This window comes from Mirounga leonina, unplaced genomic scaffold, assembly GCF_011800145.1.
Source record: "Mirounga leonina isolate KUSES-001 unplaced genomic scaffold, KU_Mleo_1.0 Mir_125, whole genome shotgun sequence".
NCBI classification, from domain to species: Eukaryota; Metazoa; Chordata; class Mammalia; order Carnivora; family Phocidae; genus Mirounga; species Mirounga leonina.
In genome coordinates, this window is record NW_023270305.1 from 63,244,572 (window position 1) to 63,261,021 (window position 16,450).

The 16,450-nt window shown below is 43.0% G+C and overlaps 1 protein-coding gene across 1 annotated transcript in view; it reads left to right on the forward strand.

Annotated features, from left to right (window-relative positions):
• Positions 1-9,342, forward strand: part of FSHR (follicle stimulating hormone receptor) — a 165,903-nt gene extending 156,561 nt beyond the window's left edge. Inside the window, exons 9-10 of the mRNA XM_035001598.1 lie at positions 3,299-3,484; positions 7,868-9,342. Of these exons, the coding sequence (XP_034857489.1) occupies positions 3,299-3,484; positions 7,868-9,092 (1,411 nt within the window). The 3' untranslated portion in view covers positions 9,093-9,342. The remainder of the gene's footprint in view (positions 1-3,298; positions 3,485-7,867) is intronic.
• The last annotated feature ends 7,108 nt before the right edge of the window (positions 9,343-16,450 follow it).

The window sequence follows — 16,450 nt, forward strand, 5'->3', positions numbered from 1 at the left end:
TCTGAATGACAGATGCCAAGTTTACCAAATTTGTCAGCACTAAGAAGGAAGGGACTAAGTGAAATATACATAGGTATTACATAAAGGGATTCATTAGCTCTCCAACGTACATCTGCCTAAATATCAAGCAGAGGATAAGCAGTCCAGGGATTAGCATTGGTAGGTAACCACTACTGAAGGTAGGACCTGAGGAGCAAATGAGTAGAAGCTGGATCCTCAGCAGATCTAACGACAGTTGAAGTCATAGAGGAACTGTTGCCTGAGGCAGAGGATGGATGAGAAATGTCTTAACTTTTACCCCTTCTCTTAGCCTCCAATCTCCCACCAGCTTCATTTGCTGAACCCAGCAAAGCTGATTGAGAAGGGGGTATCTGCGAAATGGAACCTGCAGAGGCCATCCCTTCTGAAATACAAACCAGAGCATAGAGAAGGGCACAGAATGGATGTTAGAGACACCAGGCAAATGACCCACACATCACATCCAATGCTTTGTACTTCAAAGTACATAGGGAATCATTACAGAGTTTTAAGCAGGAAGCCACAATCTAACTGGGTAATATTTTTGTAAAAATACCCATTTGCAGTGTAAAGATTGCATTGGAGAGGTGGGAAGAGGGACAGAGAGCAAGACAGAGAGAGATGGTTGTGACGGTTAATTTTATTTGTCAACTTGACCGGGCCGTGGGATGCCCAAATAGCTGGTAAAACACTTCTGGGTCTACCTATGAGACTATTTCCAGAGGAAATTAGCATTTGAATCAAGAGACCAAGTAAGGAAGATCACCCTCCCCAATGTGGGTGGGCATCGTTCAATCAATTGAGGGCCCAAAAAGAACAAAAAGGCAAAGAAAAGACAAATGTGCTTGCTTTCTTCTGGAGTTGGAATATTCATTTTCTCTGGGCATCAGACATTGGAGCTCTGGGTTCTCAGGCCTTCGGGCTCTGGGACTTAGACCAGTGGCCTCCCTGTTCACAGGTTTTTGGACTTGGACTGAATTATACCACCAGCTTTGCTAATTCTCCAGCTTACAGATGGCATGTCACAGGATTTCTCAACCTCCATAATCCCATGAGGTGATTCCCATAATAAATCTCTTCCTATTTATCTCTTTATATCCTATGGGTTCTATTTCTCTGGAGAACCCTGACGAATGCCATGGTCACAAGAAGAACAGTTATGAGACTACTGCCTTTGTCTAGGTAACCTAAACTAAAGCAGTGGCAGAGAAGTGGACTGATTTGAAACAGACATAAAGTTGGGCCTAAGAAGACAAAAAACCCAATGTCCAAGTGAGGCAGAGGGAGGAGTCAAGGAAGACTTCCAGTTTCCATCCTGAACAACAGGGGGAAATGGAGGAGTCATTTGCTAAGATGGGAAAAAACAAAAGGAGGAACACATTTACATGGAAGGTGGTAAATTTAGTTTTAATACTTGAAAGTGATCCAAATGGTGGGGTCTGACAGACAATTGATTATCTGGACCTGAGGTACAGAAGTAGGATCTGAGCTGGGATTTACATTCAGAAGCCATTAGCATATCCCTGGTATCTGAAACCAAAGAAGTGGGTAAGATCACCTGGAAGGTTATTTACAGTCAGAAGGGTACCTGAGGTTGGAGAAACTCCAATATTTAAAGTAAAGATAGAGGAGAAAGAGTAACAAAATCACAAGTTAAAGAAGATGTCGGAAAAAATTAAAGAGAATGTGATGCCATGAAAAAGTCTCAGAAAGGAGGAATGTTTTACATGTGAAATATAACTGAGAAATGGAGAAGCTTAGAATGAAGAGACAAACTTGTTGAGTATTGTTTCTCTTGGGGTTAGGAAGAAACTGGATTGGATTATGAGGAAATAGTTATCAATAAATAATGTCACTATTTTAAGTTTGGGAAAGAGAGGTGACAAAGAGAGAAGCAGCTGGGGTGGGTTGCATTGGACAAAACGAAGCATTAAGAATTTTTGAGAAAGCAAATGAATGATGCAATGACAACAAAATTTTGAGAATATAATTTTCACCAGACTGTGAGAACATATGGGGTAGCAAATATATTTTCATACCCCCAAGTTTCATTGCTCTGAGTACCCACCGCTTTGACTTAGAGGAAATGCAGACATTAGAAGAATCTCCTTCCCCACATATATCCAAGTGTGCTGAGATGAGTCCATCCCGGTCATCACTTGCTACAACCCCCATCAGAAGCACTCCTCCATGTCCAACTTGCCGGCCCCAACAGGTCTAAGCTGGTACTAGTGAAAGTTCCTTGCTCACACCAGCTGGTCTTGGTTGTTTTGAGAGTTGCAGCTGCCAACCAAGCTGCCAGCTAAGCACCTAATGTCACTGATGCAGATGCCAGAGAGGATGGGATTTGGAGCCCTCCAGGGACACGGACCTGATCAGATGGTCCAGATGGTCCATTTCTGGGGGCTTCCATAGATCCCCGCTGATTTGCCCTGATAGAGACTCCTACAAAGCAAGGACAACTGTGTATTCGAGACAGAGAGGCAGAGACAGAGATACAGAGAGACAGACAGACAGAGATGTTTATAAGAATAGCTACCAGTCATTAAGTGCTGTCTATCAGCCAGGAAGTTTCCTGTGTACTTTTAACTCATTTAATTGTCCCAACAACCCTCTGAAGGAGCTAGGATTATTACCATTCCTATTGTATGGCTGAGGAAACAGACATGGAGAAATGACATGACTTTACCAAGGTCACAGAGCTAATAGGTAGAGGGGCGGGGAACATATACAGGCTAGTCTGGCTGTGCTTGTGCCCACCACTCTCTGTCGCCACTTGGACTTCGTGCCGAGGGTGCCTCTACTGCCCACCAGACTCCTCTTCCCCTTATGGTATGTTTCTTCTTACCCTTTTCTGAAATTGGGCCACAGTTTCCATCCCTAGCTCATCACAGGTATTTTTATAGCTGACTTTACATTGGGGAGGAAATGGCTTCAATCTCTTAGATATCCACTCATTTACATGGGTCCATTTCAAGACAGATTCTAGAAGGAGAGATGGCTGAAGTCAAACCCCAGGTCAGGCAGGATGTGAGTATATCTGGGAATCAGAGAGACCTATTATCTAAGTCCTCCTAATGCAAACACAAGGGCCAGGGCTCCAGGAAACCAAATGTCCTAGTAGCTGTATATAGATCTGACTGAGGTGTGTTGGATCTACTGGCATCTCCCTTCTCACCCATGTAAGAATATCCCTACTGTGTGTGCCATTTTGCCTGCTAACCAAGCAGAAATCTTAGGTCCATAATAATCATGTTATATTTATGTTTTATCCTTCTAGAGACATTTCAAGAACGAGGATCCATTCCCTACCTAGCTATGGCTTAGAAAATCTGAAGAAGCTGAGGGCCAGGTCAACATACAACTTGAAAAAGCTTCCCAGTCTGGATACGTTTGTCGCTCTCATGGAGGCCAGCCTCACCTACCCTAGCCACTGCTGCGCCTTTGCAAACTGGAGACGGCAAATGTGAGTCTTCCCACGTCCAACCCTTGAGCCCCACTTGGACATTTCTCCAGCGCAGAACTTGGTCAACTTCTATATATTTGCGGCATGACGAGAATCCACTTAAAAGACCTCCCAGGTTAAAGCCCTTAGGCATATTCTAGATCAAAGCTTCAGTACTATGAAGCATTTCTAATTTTCTTGAGAATGGGCTCACAACAGAAGGCTACATACAATGGTAGATCACCTTCCAAATATCAAGTGAGGTAACATGAAAAACTCCAAACTATATAGCACCTGACTCATAGCTGATGCTTAATGAATATTTGTTCCCTTTTTCCTTGGTACCAATATGGATTTATTCTTCCAGTCCCACACTGTGCCACCTATATGTGTCCCAGAAACCAGCCATGGCAACTCTCGAGGGGAGAAGGATAACTGCCATACCAGAGACTGATGCACACATGCACAATACATCCCAACCCCTCCAAGACTCCCTAATCCATCTTTGGATGTTAGCGCCTCACGGGGAGGACAAAGATTGGGACATCTGTTCACTTTGGCTTTCAAGGTTGGTCAAATTTGAAGAAGCCCAGAAAAAGAGGGTAATCCAGACAGAGATAAAAACGAGGAGGCAACTGGTTAAAAAAGATGAGGAAATCATACAGAGGATCTGGATAAAGTAGAGAAGAAATATTTTGGAGACTGCACATAAAAGTTCCAGACACTGAAAGGATCCATTACATATAGAATGCACTGGATATCAGGAGTTCTCAAAGCCTGCACCCTCCCCGAGCTCACTGACACAATCCACACCACGCACTCACACTCAGATGATGCCTTGCACACTCTTGTACAGCACCCCAGCACTAACACAGCTTCCCTGTGTCCTCATTCCACTGCATGGTAAGGTCTCTTCTATTGTTCAACACACATTCACCTGCCCATGTAGACTTAGCCCCTGCTCAAAAGCAAGAGGAAGCAAAAACAAAACCAAGCACGGTATATATCTAAAATGTTGTCCAAGTAACTAGGAGTCCCCACTCACACCCATTACAAGGATTTACAGGAAAAGGGCTACTTTTCAGAAATACCATGCATCAGGGAGGCACTCTCCAGAATCGGACACTCCTCACACATTAGCCCAAGGCTCGGGGAACTTCTTCCTGACGACTAGAATGTGTAAGGGCTTGGGCTGAGGCACAAGGTTTGCCTCTTTTATATTCCAGACAAGAATTATTCCAGCTGGGGCAAGAAAGATAACATTTACCAACAAAACCCTGGAACTCATACCCTTCAGCAGAAATCTCAAAGGCTGGCAAGATCACTGTAAGAGCTGCATGTTATCCGCTGTCTGGCCCAGTGCTAACACGCCACAGGAATATGTTACCTAACTGTCCTGCTCAGACTCTGCTGGTCTTGCCACCCCCTGGTGGCATACATGCAGCTTCGGGGTTCTTCTCAACCGGAAATCTCTAGGTCTGTCTTACACTGTCCTGGGACTTGAAGCCTTCCTGGACTGCCCCCAGACCCCCTGGCTCTCACCCTTTCTAGGTCCCTATTATAATTTACCATCAGGGCCTGTCTGGTAGAGCAAAGGAGACACCCACCCCTCTCCTAGCAAGAGGTGCCAAAACAGCGTAACAAAAATTGCAGTGGGCATTTAGTCTCTGTATTTAACAAACTTACAAACACAAATTAAAATAGGTATGCTATTCATAAGATAACTGCAGGGTTGTTTTTTTTTTTTCTTTAATGGTGGCATTTCATTGTATACCATAGTAGGTGTGGTTTAGTAATGAGATGCAAGTTTAAAACTGTATGATACAATTGTTCTTCCAATCCTCATTTGACAACAATGTCCAAGATATAAACGTTAGGCCCTTGTGACCATGAGGTTTTGTCAACGGCCCTCCTGGACTATCACCAAAAGACCTTGTTAACTACACACCTGATCTGTCCTGAACCATGTAGCTCTTTGTCAGAGTTCTGCACTCAGCTGGTAATGTTATTTTGCTCATTTTGTGACGTTAGTTTTATTTAGGCCCTTTCTTCACAACTAGATTTTAAACTGATGCACCGTGGCATAGACCTCTAAGTGCTCACACGGGGCCTGGCCCCCAGCATGAACTCAGGAAGTCATGTGGCCATCTGTCTTAGTATTGCTCATATTGGCTCGGTTCTCACGGCCCGGCTCTGTGATACTTTGCAACTTTATCTCATATAACTCTCGTAAAGGCAATGGTATTTTTTTCCCTCCTCACAGAGGCAGAAACGGAGGCTCAGAGACAGTAAATAACTTGACCAACACCAACCAGAGTCCGATCCAAACCCTCTGCTTTGTTTCCAAAGCTCAGACTCTAGGCCACTCCGTTACACACTTCCCAAGAACCTGTTCAATGATTTATCAAGGTCCAAGAATACCACTTTTTAAAATGACCCTAAACTGAATTCTCAACTCTTTATGATGTTTATTATTTGCTAAGGTACTACAAAGGCAAGACTATTTTCCTTCATTTCTATTTTTGTTTCTATTATAAGTGATATACATTGTTGCCCTTTTCTATACTCATGTGGTTGGGTCATTTCTGTTTCAGAAAAGGGAAGCATCAATATTTAAAATAAGTTAGTAGCATTATCCACAGTAAGAATCTTCACAGAAGCCAATATAAGCCCCAGGAAGTGAAGACTGTCTCTAGATGGTTAAGTCAGATCTGTTTCAGTGAATGGAATGGTCATCTGCAGGCACCAGGTTACTTACTTTCTGTTCTTAGAATTGGGCTGCTGCTAATCCGATGACAGGGTTTAGGAATCACAAGTTAGAAGAAGGATTCTAGTGCTTCTCTTGTCCCCCCTGGGCCCATCTCTGAGCTTTGCCTCACCTTTCTTGTAAGATCTCTGATGAAACCAAAAGATTCTCTGGCATTTTCAATTAACATGTAGGTTACTGTTTTGCTCCATTAATGTAACCTGTGAGTGATGGGAGAAGCCCAACCAGTCTCTAAAAAGAAAGAGGACACATTCTCCAGAGGAGGGGGGAAAAAAAAAAAAAGAGTCCTTGGGCCAAGGGACGATGACTTCCTGGCAATTCAGTTCACTTCCCAGAGGGGAGAAAAGAAAGGAAAGCATTCTCCCTAATAGCCTTTTGTCGTAGATGTTGACAGGGAAAAGTTCAGTCAGTATGTTGGAACACTTAACCAGGACCCCTCCTTCAGTATCAAATGCCACCTTTACCTCCTCTATTCCCCCAACTTCTCTCTCCTTATGGGGGATTCTTTCAAGGATTTAATACCTACTTCCCTACTCATATGAGATTATGTTAGGGTTTGAGAGAAATGAAGTCACTTAACATTGCTGTGAGATTGCTTCTCAGGGAGGGAGAGTGGGAGGAAGTGTATGTGTTTATGTGAAATTTTTTTCCATCCAAAAAGAGACCCGGTGTAAAACATCTCCTTTCCTTAAGCCTTTGCTTCAAAACAGAACTATTAGCCCCTGTCTCTTACATGCACTATCCACCCATATGGGTAGGATATTTATCATCTGGTTTCCATGCAAATCCCTTCTGAAAGTACTTCTATTTTGTTGACTAGGCCTCTTGTACATTTGGACTTAAACCAAGACAAAAAAGTGAGCCCAAGAAGAGCCAGTTCCCCAGGGACTAAGTTATAATCTCAGAATGATTAGAAACCCCCCTCCTTGCAACCCATGTTTGCTCTCCCAGCACTCACTAGATAACTACTTAATATGAGAGAGCCAGGTTTACCTTGCAGCCAATATATACCTGGGGCCTATTGGGGCTCCTGGGAAGTGAGTTCATAGAGAATAATAGGACCCTCAGTAACATTTCAGGCAAATCACAGACCTCCCACTAGCCTGAGCAGCAGAGAGCCAGGGAAAGGTGCTGGCTGGCAACTGACCACAGACTCAGCTTCTCTGCTTTATGTAGATAAAAGAAGCAACTAAGTTCTCATTTCAGTCAGCAAACAGTCCAGACCTTCCAGCAACTAGAGTAGAGAGTAGAGGAATAGCATTATATCCCACTCAGGCATATTAACAGAGAGCTGAATAGAAAAGGGGAAGGCAAAGGGTGGAGTAGGTATTAGGTCTGTAAATTATTTGCACTTAACAGCAAAGCTTAGCTAGTCCCAGGCGCCTTCCTCCCACATTCAGGTTGTGGCCAGATGGTTTCCCCAGTGGGCCATCCAACTGTATATACACAAGTTGTTCTGTTCATTTACAGTAAGCACCATTAACCCTTGAGCTTAGCCTCAAGGGCAGACAGACTGTGAGGAAAAAAAAAAAAAAACAGGAAGAAACCCTATCATTTCTACCCTGTGCAAAAACAGTGATGTATTTGCCCATCCTGGATCCAGGATGTTGATTCTGTTCCTTTTTATATTTTTCTAGCTCTGAGCTTCATCCAATTTGCAACAAATCTATTTTAAGGCAAGAAGTTGAGGATATGACCCAGGCTAGGGGTCAGAGAATCTCTTTGGCAGAAGATGAGGAATCCAGTTACGCCAAAGGATTTGACATGACGTACAGTGAATTTGACTATGACTTATGCAATGAAGTGGTTGATGTGACTTGCTCCCCCAAGCCAGATGCATTCAATCCATGTGAAGATATCATGGGGCATGATATTCTCAGAGTCTTGTTATGGTTTATCAGCATCCTGGCCATCACAGGGAATATCATAGTGCTGATGATCCTGATCACCAGCCAATACAAACTCACAGTCCCCCGGTTCCTTATGTGCAACCTAGCCTTTGCCGATCTCTGCATTGGAATCTACCTGCTGCTCATAGCATCAGTTGATATCTACACCAAAAGCCAGTACCACAACTACGCCATCGACTGGCAAACTGGAGCAGGCTGTGATGCTGCTGGCTTTTTCACAGTCTTTGCCAGTGAGCTCTCAGTCTACACCCTGACAGCCATAACACTGGAAAGATGGCATACCATCACCCATGCCATGAGGCTAGAATGCAAAGTGCAGCTCCGCCACGCTGCTGGTGTCATGCTGCTAGGCTGGATCTTTGCCTTTGCAGTTGCCCTCTTTCCCATCTTTGGCATCAGCAGCTACATGAAGGTGAGCATCTGCCTGCCCATGGATATTGACAGCCCTTTGTCACAGCTATATGTTATGTCCCTCCTTGTGCTCAATGTTCTGGCCTTTGTGGTCATCTGTGGATGCTACGCTCACATCTACCTCACAGTGAGAAACCCCAATATCGTGTCCTCCTCTAGTGACACCAAGATCGCCAAGCGCATGGCCATGCTCATCTTCACGGACTTCCTCTGCATGGCGCCTATCTCCTTCTTCGCCATCTCTGCCTCCCTCAAGGTGCCCCTCATCACAGTGTCCAAGTCAAAGATCCTCCTGGTCCTGTTCTATCCCATCAACTCCTGCGCCAACCCCTTCCTCTATGCCATCTTCACTAAGAACTTCCGCAGGGATTTCTTCATTTTGCTGAGCAAGTTTGGCTGCTATGAAATCCAAGCCCAGACTTATAGGACAGAAACTTTATCCACTGCCCACAACTCCCATCTGAGAAATGGCCACTGCCCTCCAGCTCCCAGAGTTGCCAATTACATGCTTGTCCCTCTAAGCCATTTAGCCCAGAACTAATACATTATGTGCAAGTATCTCCATGTTGAATGGTAACTGAAGTCTCACCTTTGAAGCTACAGCAGAGTACTTCTATATACTCCATCCTATTTAATCTTCCTGGCACACCTAGAAGGTGAATTGCTCAGGAACAATTACTCCATATGATCAATTAGGAAGATCAAGTAGTAAAACATTCATAATTAAAGCGATACAATACTACATCACATTTGTTCTTTTCTTTACAATGTTCACAGTGCTTTTGTTCAGATCATCTCAACTGATCCCTATAAAAGTTCTATTAAATGGGCAAAACAGGGATTATTCTTGGGAGTTGTATAGACAAGTAAACCAAGACTCAAAGGATTAAGTGACATGTTCCAAATGGCTTGGCTTGTAAGAGGCAGAACCAGGATTAGGTGTTCTGGTTTCCAGAGAACTTCCAAGGGAAGCAACACAATGTTCATTCACTCATTTAACAAATCTTTACTGAGTACCTAATGTGATGGCTTTGTTATGTGTCAATTTGAATAGGCTGAACTACATTACCCAGAATTCCCTTATGTGTTTCCCATCAGGGTGGGCCACAGGGAAGATTCTTGGGAAAAGAGTTTAAGGGAAGCTCTAGCCATTTTATCACTCTTACACTTTGTTGCCAATCAGCCGATTCAGCTCAAGCTATGAAGCAGCTCCTGGGCCTGCAAGTGCTCCACCTTCCCCTGGATCCTCCCTCAGGTTCTCTGACTCCTTTGGCCAGGTATATGTGTTTCATTCCACGATGAAGAATCCCAGCTTCTGCAGAATTCTTTTATGACCAAGGGGAGAGCCTTAGCATTTTCCTCCCTGGTCCCCATACCAGTTTGCCATACTATGGGCCTGCCCCAGCTCCATCTGCAGTCATACTTCTTCCTTGTTTTTGTCCAAAGAGAATATGCTTCTGAATTTGGACTCAAAAGCAAGTAGAAGCTAAATTAAAAATAGGATACAATATTAATTATTTCACAGCTTAGCTGTGGATGACACACTGGTTTAACAGATAGTGGTTCTGAGAGGCAAGAATATGTTTAAAGATGAATATACAACAAGAGAAGCTCATAAGACTTTTGTTCCATCACCCTATCACTACAACACTTCCTGGTAAGAGAGAAGATTTTTCTGAAAAAAAGCAAACATATTTATAGGGAGCTAAATTTAGTGCTTCTAAACTCTTAAGACAAGTCTTAAGGGAAAAGCACTTCCTACATTTCCTGTATTTGAATAAAAACATTTGGAGTCCAGTATACCAATCAGTCTTTTCCCATTAAAAAAAAAAAAATGATTACACAGGTAACACCTCTAGGCTGTGCCTCCTGGAGTGATGCTTCAGTCCCAGCGTAGTAAACTCATATTTTAAATATATATATGTGTATATATATATATATATACACATATATATATACATATATACACATATATATGCATATATATGTATATATATGTGTGTGTGTATATATATACACATATATATGCATATATATGTGTGTATATATATATATAAATTAAACTAAACTAAAATGTTATCCCACGTTGTTTTTATAAACTTTTATTTCAAGTCTCTAACACCACAGAGGACCTACATCTCCCAGAGATTTGTCAAGTACCCACTACTCCAGAGGTGATATTCAAAATATTAACTGTCGGGCACCTGGGTGGCTCAGTCATTAAGCGGCTGCCTTCGGCTCAGGTCATGATCCCAGAGTCCTGGGATCGAATCCCACATCGGGCTCCCTGCTCAGAGGGAAGCCTGCTTCTCCCTTTCCCACTCCCCCTGCTTGTGTTCCTGCTCTCGCTGTGTCTCTCTCTGTCAAATAAATAAATAAAATCTTTAAAAATATATATATATATATATATTAACTGTCACAGCCCAGGTACTGATGTTTCAGAATGAACACTGGACTGTCAACAGTCCGTTTGGCCATCCTTGTGCAAACTGGGTGACTGGCAGCCCTGCCTAAGTTTCTCTTCCAGGACCTCAACCTGGACCTGCTCCCATGGCTCTCTCCTCAAACTTTTACCTACCATGAATTCCTTCAGTCCCATCCTGGCCAGCCTCTCATATCACCTTCCTCTGCTCCACCTTTGCTCCAGATTCTCTTTTACTGCCTAAGAAACAGACAGACAATGTAGAATCCTCCTCAAGGGATCAGAACTGAGAGTGAATGAGTAAATCCAGAAGGTTTTAGTGAGCAGAATGAAATTATGAACTAGGTACCTAGATTAATACAATTTTTATCTTGCCACATACAGAAACAGGACGGGTGGGGGAGGAAGGGCATGGCACTCAAGATCGTACTTTACTACAGAGCTCAGTGTATGTTAAACATGGAGAACCCTTTAGACCTTGTTTTTGGAAGGGATATATGGAAGGAGGAATAAAACAAGAAGAAAGGCTTTTCTGTACTCGCATCACCAATATGCTGCAGATCTTACCAGGATTGACACTTTGCCTTATTTAGTCCAGCATCATATAGCATTCATTAGAAAATCAGAAAAAGGTTACTGAAACTTTTTTTTTTTTTTTAACTCTAGTGTGATGGCCATAAGCTTTGGATTCACTAAGTAATTTTTTATTTAGGAAACTTTCTTTCTATTAGAAAAGTTTATAAAGACAATCAAGGAATGAACTTTCACCTTCTGGATATAAAGGGCACTGGAGAAAGACAAATATATAAGATATTTTGTCTGTTTAATATGTAACATTAAAGAAACCAGAAGTTAGCATAAAATAAAGCCCAACCATGAGGGTGTGCTTGCTGGTTCCCATCCAAATGATTTCAGCTCAAGTAGCAGAAATCCCAACTAAAACTGGCTTAAACCATAAGGCCAATTCCCTAGGATGCTCCAGATTTGGTTAGGTGGCTCAGTGGTCTCAAGAATCCAGGACCTTTCCATGTTTTTGCCCTGCCATCCTCGCAGTGTTCAGTCATGATTCTCCCTTGGTAGCAAAGCTGTAGCAATTACAGATGCCACATGCAGATGTGGCCAAATCTAGAAACAAAAATAGATCTTTCCTTCCCTGTATTTCACTTTTCAAGGGGAAGAAAATTTCTCCCAAAAGACCCTTAGCAAACATCTCTTCCTACCTGTTATCTTAGATTACTACCCTGACAGCAAAAGAGATAGCAAAATGAAATCTGCCACCTTTCGCCTCTGTAGTCCAAGGGCAGCTCTGCCAGCTAGGAAGGTGGAAGGGGAAGTTTCAGGGGGAAGGCATGGTGGGTAGGCAATCTCATCCTACAACCTCATTTAACCCAAATCCTTGCCTATGAGATGAAGCCAGGGAGTTTAAGGTCAGGAAGCACAGGACACCTTCACACCTCATTTTATGTTCTCATCCCTCACTCCTCTCTCCCTCTACCCATTGCCCATAGTCCAGCTCCTTCTCCCTATGTCAGTCTGTCCTCCCTGCAACAAACCCTAGAAGTTGCTCAGATCTGAAGGCAACCACTGGAGTCAGACATTACCTAAGAAATATTCATTCAAGGCAAGATATGGAAAATGAAAAGGACAAAGAGAAGAGATAAAAGGAAAAAAGACTTAGACTCAGCCTTAGATTCCAGTAGAAAGGTCCATTGGTCATATCATCATGTTCTAGACTTCCCAGGATTCCACATACAATGATCTGGAGCCCCAGGATCTAGTTTAAAGGATGAGCAATAAGAAAATATTTCTGAAGGTCTTCAAAGCCTCATTTCAGACATCAGAAAAGGTAAGGGAAGCTCGATCCTTTTCAGGACCCAAGGTCTTCCTAATATTCTATTCTAAGAGCATTATCCACAGCCCCAGGACTCTCTTCTTGGATAGATAGGCCTCAAAAAAATGTACTAAATCCCAAAATTGTAAGAGCACTCTATTTGTGCACAGCTCTTGCTTCCTTTTCTTAACATAGAATCCCTTGAATCTTGAAACATTCCTTATAAACAAACACAAGAGGAGAAGAATATAAAATCATCTTATTTTTAGGGATACTCACGATATAAGATACAAAGAGCATTTTTGCTCTGCCTTTAGTGAAATTTCAGGGTATTTTCCCCTCACATGTCATTAGCTAGGGTCATTTAAACTTCCAGATATTAATGAGTTCCTTGAAAATAAGGTTTGGGTAGACAAGGTTTTAAGTTGTTTCATTCAGTTTCATTCAGAGAAGCCATACCACAGGGTTCCTTCTCACAAAAAAAAAAAAAAAAAAAATCTCCCAAATGGCTATATGTTCCTGATATCCATAAAGGTGGGGGGAGGATAAGAGGGGAGGAAGAGAAGAAAGGAAGAAAAGGAAGAAAACTTGAAAAATACCAGTAAGAATTCACTGCCTTGGACGCCTGGGTGGCTCAGCCAGTTGAGCATCTGACTCTTGATTTTGGCTCAGGTTATGACCTCAGGTTCATGGGACTGAGCCCTAAGTCAGGCTCCGCACTCAGCAGGAAGTCTGCTTCTCTCCCTCTCCCTCTGCCCCTTCCCCCCACACACACACCGCTCACGCACATGTGCTAATAAATAAATACATCTTAAAAAAAAAAAAAAAGGAATACACTACCTCTGTCTATAAAGTGATGGGAGTACTTTATAAGCCACATCTCTTCAGAAATCCCAACAAAATTCTCCTCTCCATCTATTCCAAGTACAGCATGGGATGATCCAACCCAGGCTCCCAAATACTACAAGCGAAGGTAAGTGCTTCCTCACGGCCGAGGAAGACCTCTATCCACCTCGTCCTGATAGAGCATTGGCTGGTGTGTTAAGCCCAGGTCTTCCTAGGATATCTGGAGGTTTTAAGGCAGCTTAGTTTTCTATGTATTTCTATAGACAGCTTTAGCTCAAAATTCAAGGGCAAAGTTACTTGTGGGAGAGTCTAATCAAAAGTCATAATGGTTAGCATTTGTAGTTATGTAAAGATTTGGTGTCAGGATAAGTTATATCACTGGTGGCCACTTCCAGAAATCAGAAACTAACTTTGAAGAAGCCCACACAGCTCTGTTTTCCATCCATCCATCCATCAAGTAAAGATTTATTGAGTGCCTACTGTAAGTCAAGTACTATGCTAGTCATTGAAAACTGGTACATAATGAGACAAAAATTCTGCCCTTGTTAAGTTTACATTCTAGTAGAGGTAACAGAGGACACACAAGCGAAATAATACGTATTGCATGCTAGACAGTTACAAGTGCTAATGACAAAACACAAATCAGGGAAACAGGGTAGGGTATGAAATGTCAGAAGATAATTTAAAGGCCTCCCTGAAAAAGTGACTTTTGACTAAAGACAGGAAAGAAGTAGAAAATATGACACGTGGATATTGAGGGAAGTGTGTTCCAGAGGGAGCAGCAAGTGCAAAAGGCTAGGGTGAGCTAGCTATGTTCCAGAAAAATAAGATCAGTGTGCCCAGAGCAGAGAAAAGGTGGGTGAGAGAATGTAGTAAAGGACAAAGACAAGAAGTATAAGGAGCCAGATTATTTTGTTTTCTTTATTTCTAGAAAAGGTCAAGGCAGAGTGATAGAAAAAATATCTGCAAGATTGTAGTATTAACTGAGGTGATATATACAGATTGCCTATCCTAGTACTGAACACTAGGAAATCTTGAATTCCAGTCACTTTTCATTTCCTCTAACAATGTGCTTCACCTCATCCTCCTGGTTTCCCCCGGCCCCAGTTTACCTGTTCTACCCTCATCTCTTCAACCTCCTGACAGCAAAGCTGCTCTCCTATAGAGCTGTCACTTTGTAAAGGATAAGATAAACGGTTCATACCACAGTGATAATAATCTCTTATCTTTCAATGGGCTTCACACATTCTAGAAGACTTTGACTTGCATTGGCTTATTAGATCCTCAAAATATTCCTGTGAGGTAGGAAGGGTTCTCTTGTTATAAAGGAAGAAATTGCCATTCAGAGGTTAAGCAGCCTATGTGGGGTCAGGCAGGTAATGGAAGGCAGAGTGAGACCAGAGTTCAAGTCTCCTGCTATCCCCTTCCTAGAGTTCCATAAAAATAAAGACAGTGCAAACACCGGTCTTAGCATGAATAAAGGGCAGTAGCCTATATGAGACACCTCTAAGAGCAAGACTGAACCAGCCGCCGAGCAGCTACTGCATTTTCATAAGCTGGTGATCGGTGGTCATGGTGAAGCCTTGATGGTATAAATTTAATCAAATGAACAAGAAAACTGGAGTCACAAAGCAAAGCCCAGCCTTCAGGTAAGCAGACATTTTACTAATTCCTTGTAACATCATTTTTCCTCCTGATCCTAAGGACAGGGTCAACCTGACTGGAATGCAGTTAAGCTCAGGAAAAGCCAGGGGAAGATAAAGTCCATGAAGTATACTCTAACCCAGGACAGCCCTAACTCATGGACCATACTTGGGCATTAACCAAGGTGGTTAACATGCTTTCATTTCCTCAAGAAAGAAATAACTTAACTTGTGTGTATTTTTGTTTATCCTTAGAAAAGTCAACTTTTTTGAAGCGAGTAAGACCACTGCATGCCCTGGGACCCTCTCTCTGCCACAATCAGTCATTTCAACAATGAAACAACGTCAGGGCAGAAGTGCCCATAGATCTGGGCAGCTATGTCCCTGCCCTGACACCACACTGGAGGGCCCCACTCTGGCCCTCCTGCAGCCATGCCCCAGCCCTGCTAAGGAGTCTCAGAGTCTACAGGCCCAGGGGACATGACCACCCAAGCCTGCACTGAACATGCTGATACTTGGGGCCCTGACACCTCCTGCCCAAATAATCAGGGTCTGCCTTGTCCTCCCTATGGTAAACTACACCCCCAGCATGCATAGCACAAGGCCTGAAGATTACTGTTTGCAGGGTGCTAATAGAGCTCAGGGTACAGGCTGGAGTGTACCAGGCACGCTGGATGGAATCAGGATGGGAAGAGATGGGAGGAGATGTAGGTCAGTACCTCCATTTGCACATTTACCTAAGTCCTGCAGATGTTAATGGTCTGCACAAAAAAGTGGAGGTTAATGGGTAGCCTCCCATCCCCACTACTGAGAGAACTACTCAAGGTTTTCAAGCTTTTTTCCTAGATGAAGTGCTTTTTGTTTTTAGACCGAATATATTTAGTATAAAAATATTTTAATATACAACTGCAATCACAACACTATCTATGTAGCTGTAAGGAGACGGGGAGCAGTGGTTAATGAGAGAAGAAAGATTTTCACAGTCCCTCCTGCTTCCTTTGCCCACAGTCACTCTGCAGTCTGTGAGAACACGAGGTCTCAAATCTGTGAGGGCAGATCAAGGCAGCCAGAGGCAGAGGGGCCCTGTTGCTGACACTTAAAGGAAACATAGCAGCTCCCTCCAACATGCCATCTCCTCACCGTGATAGCCCCCAAGT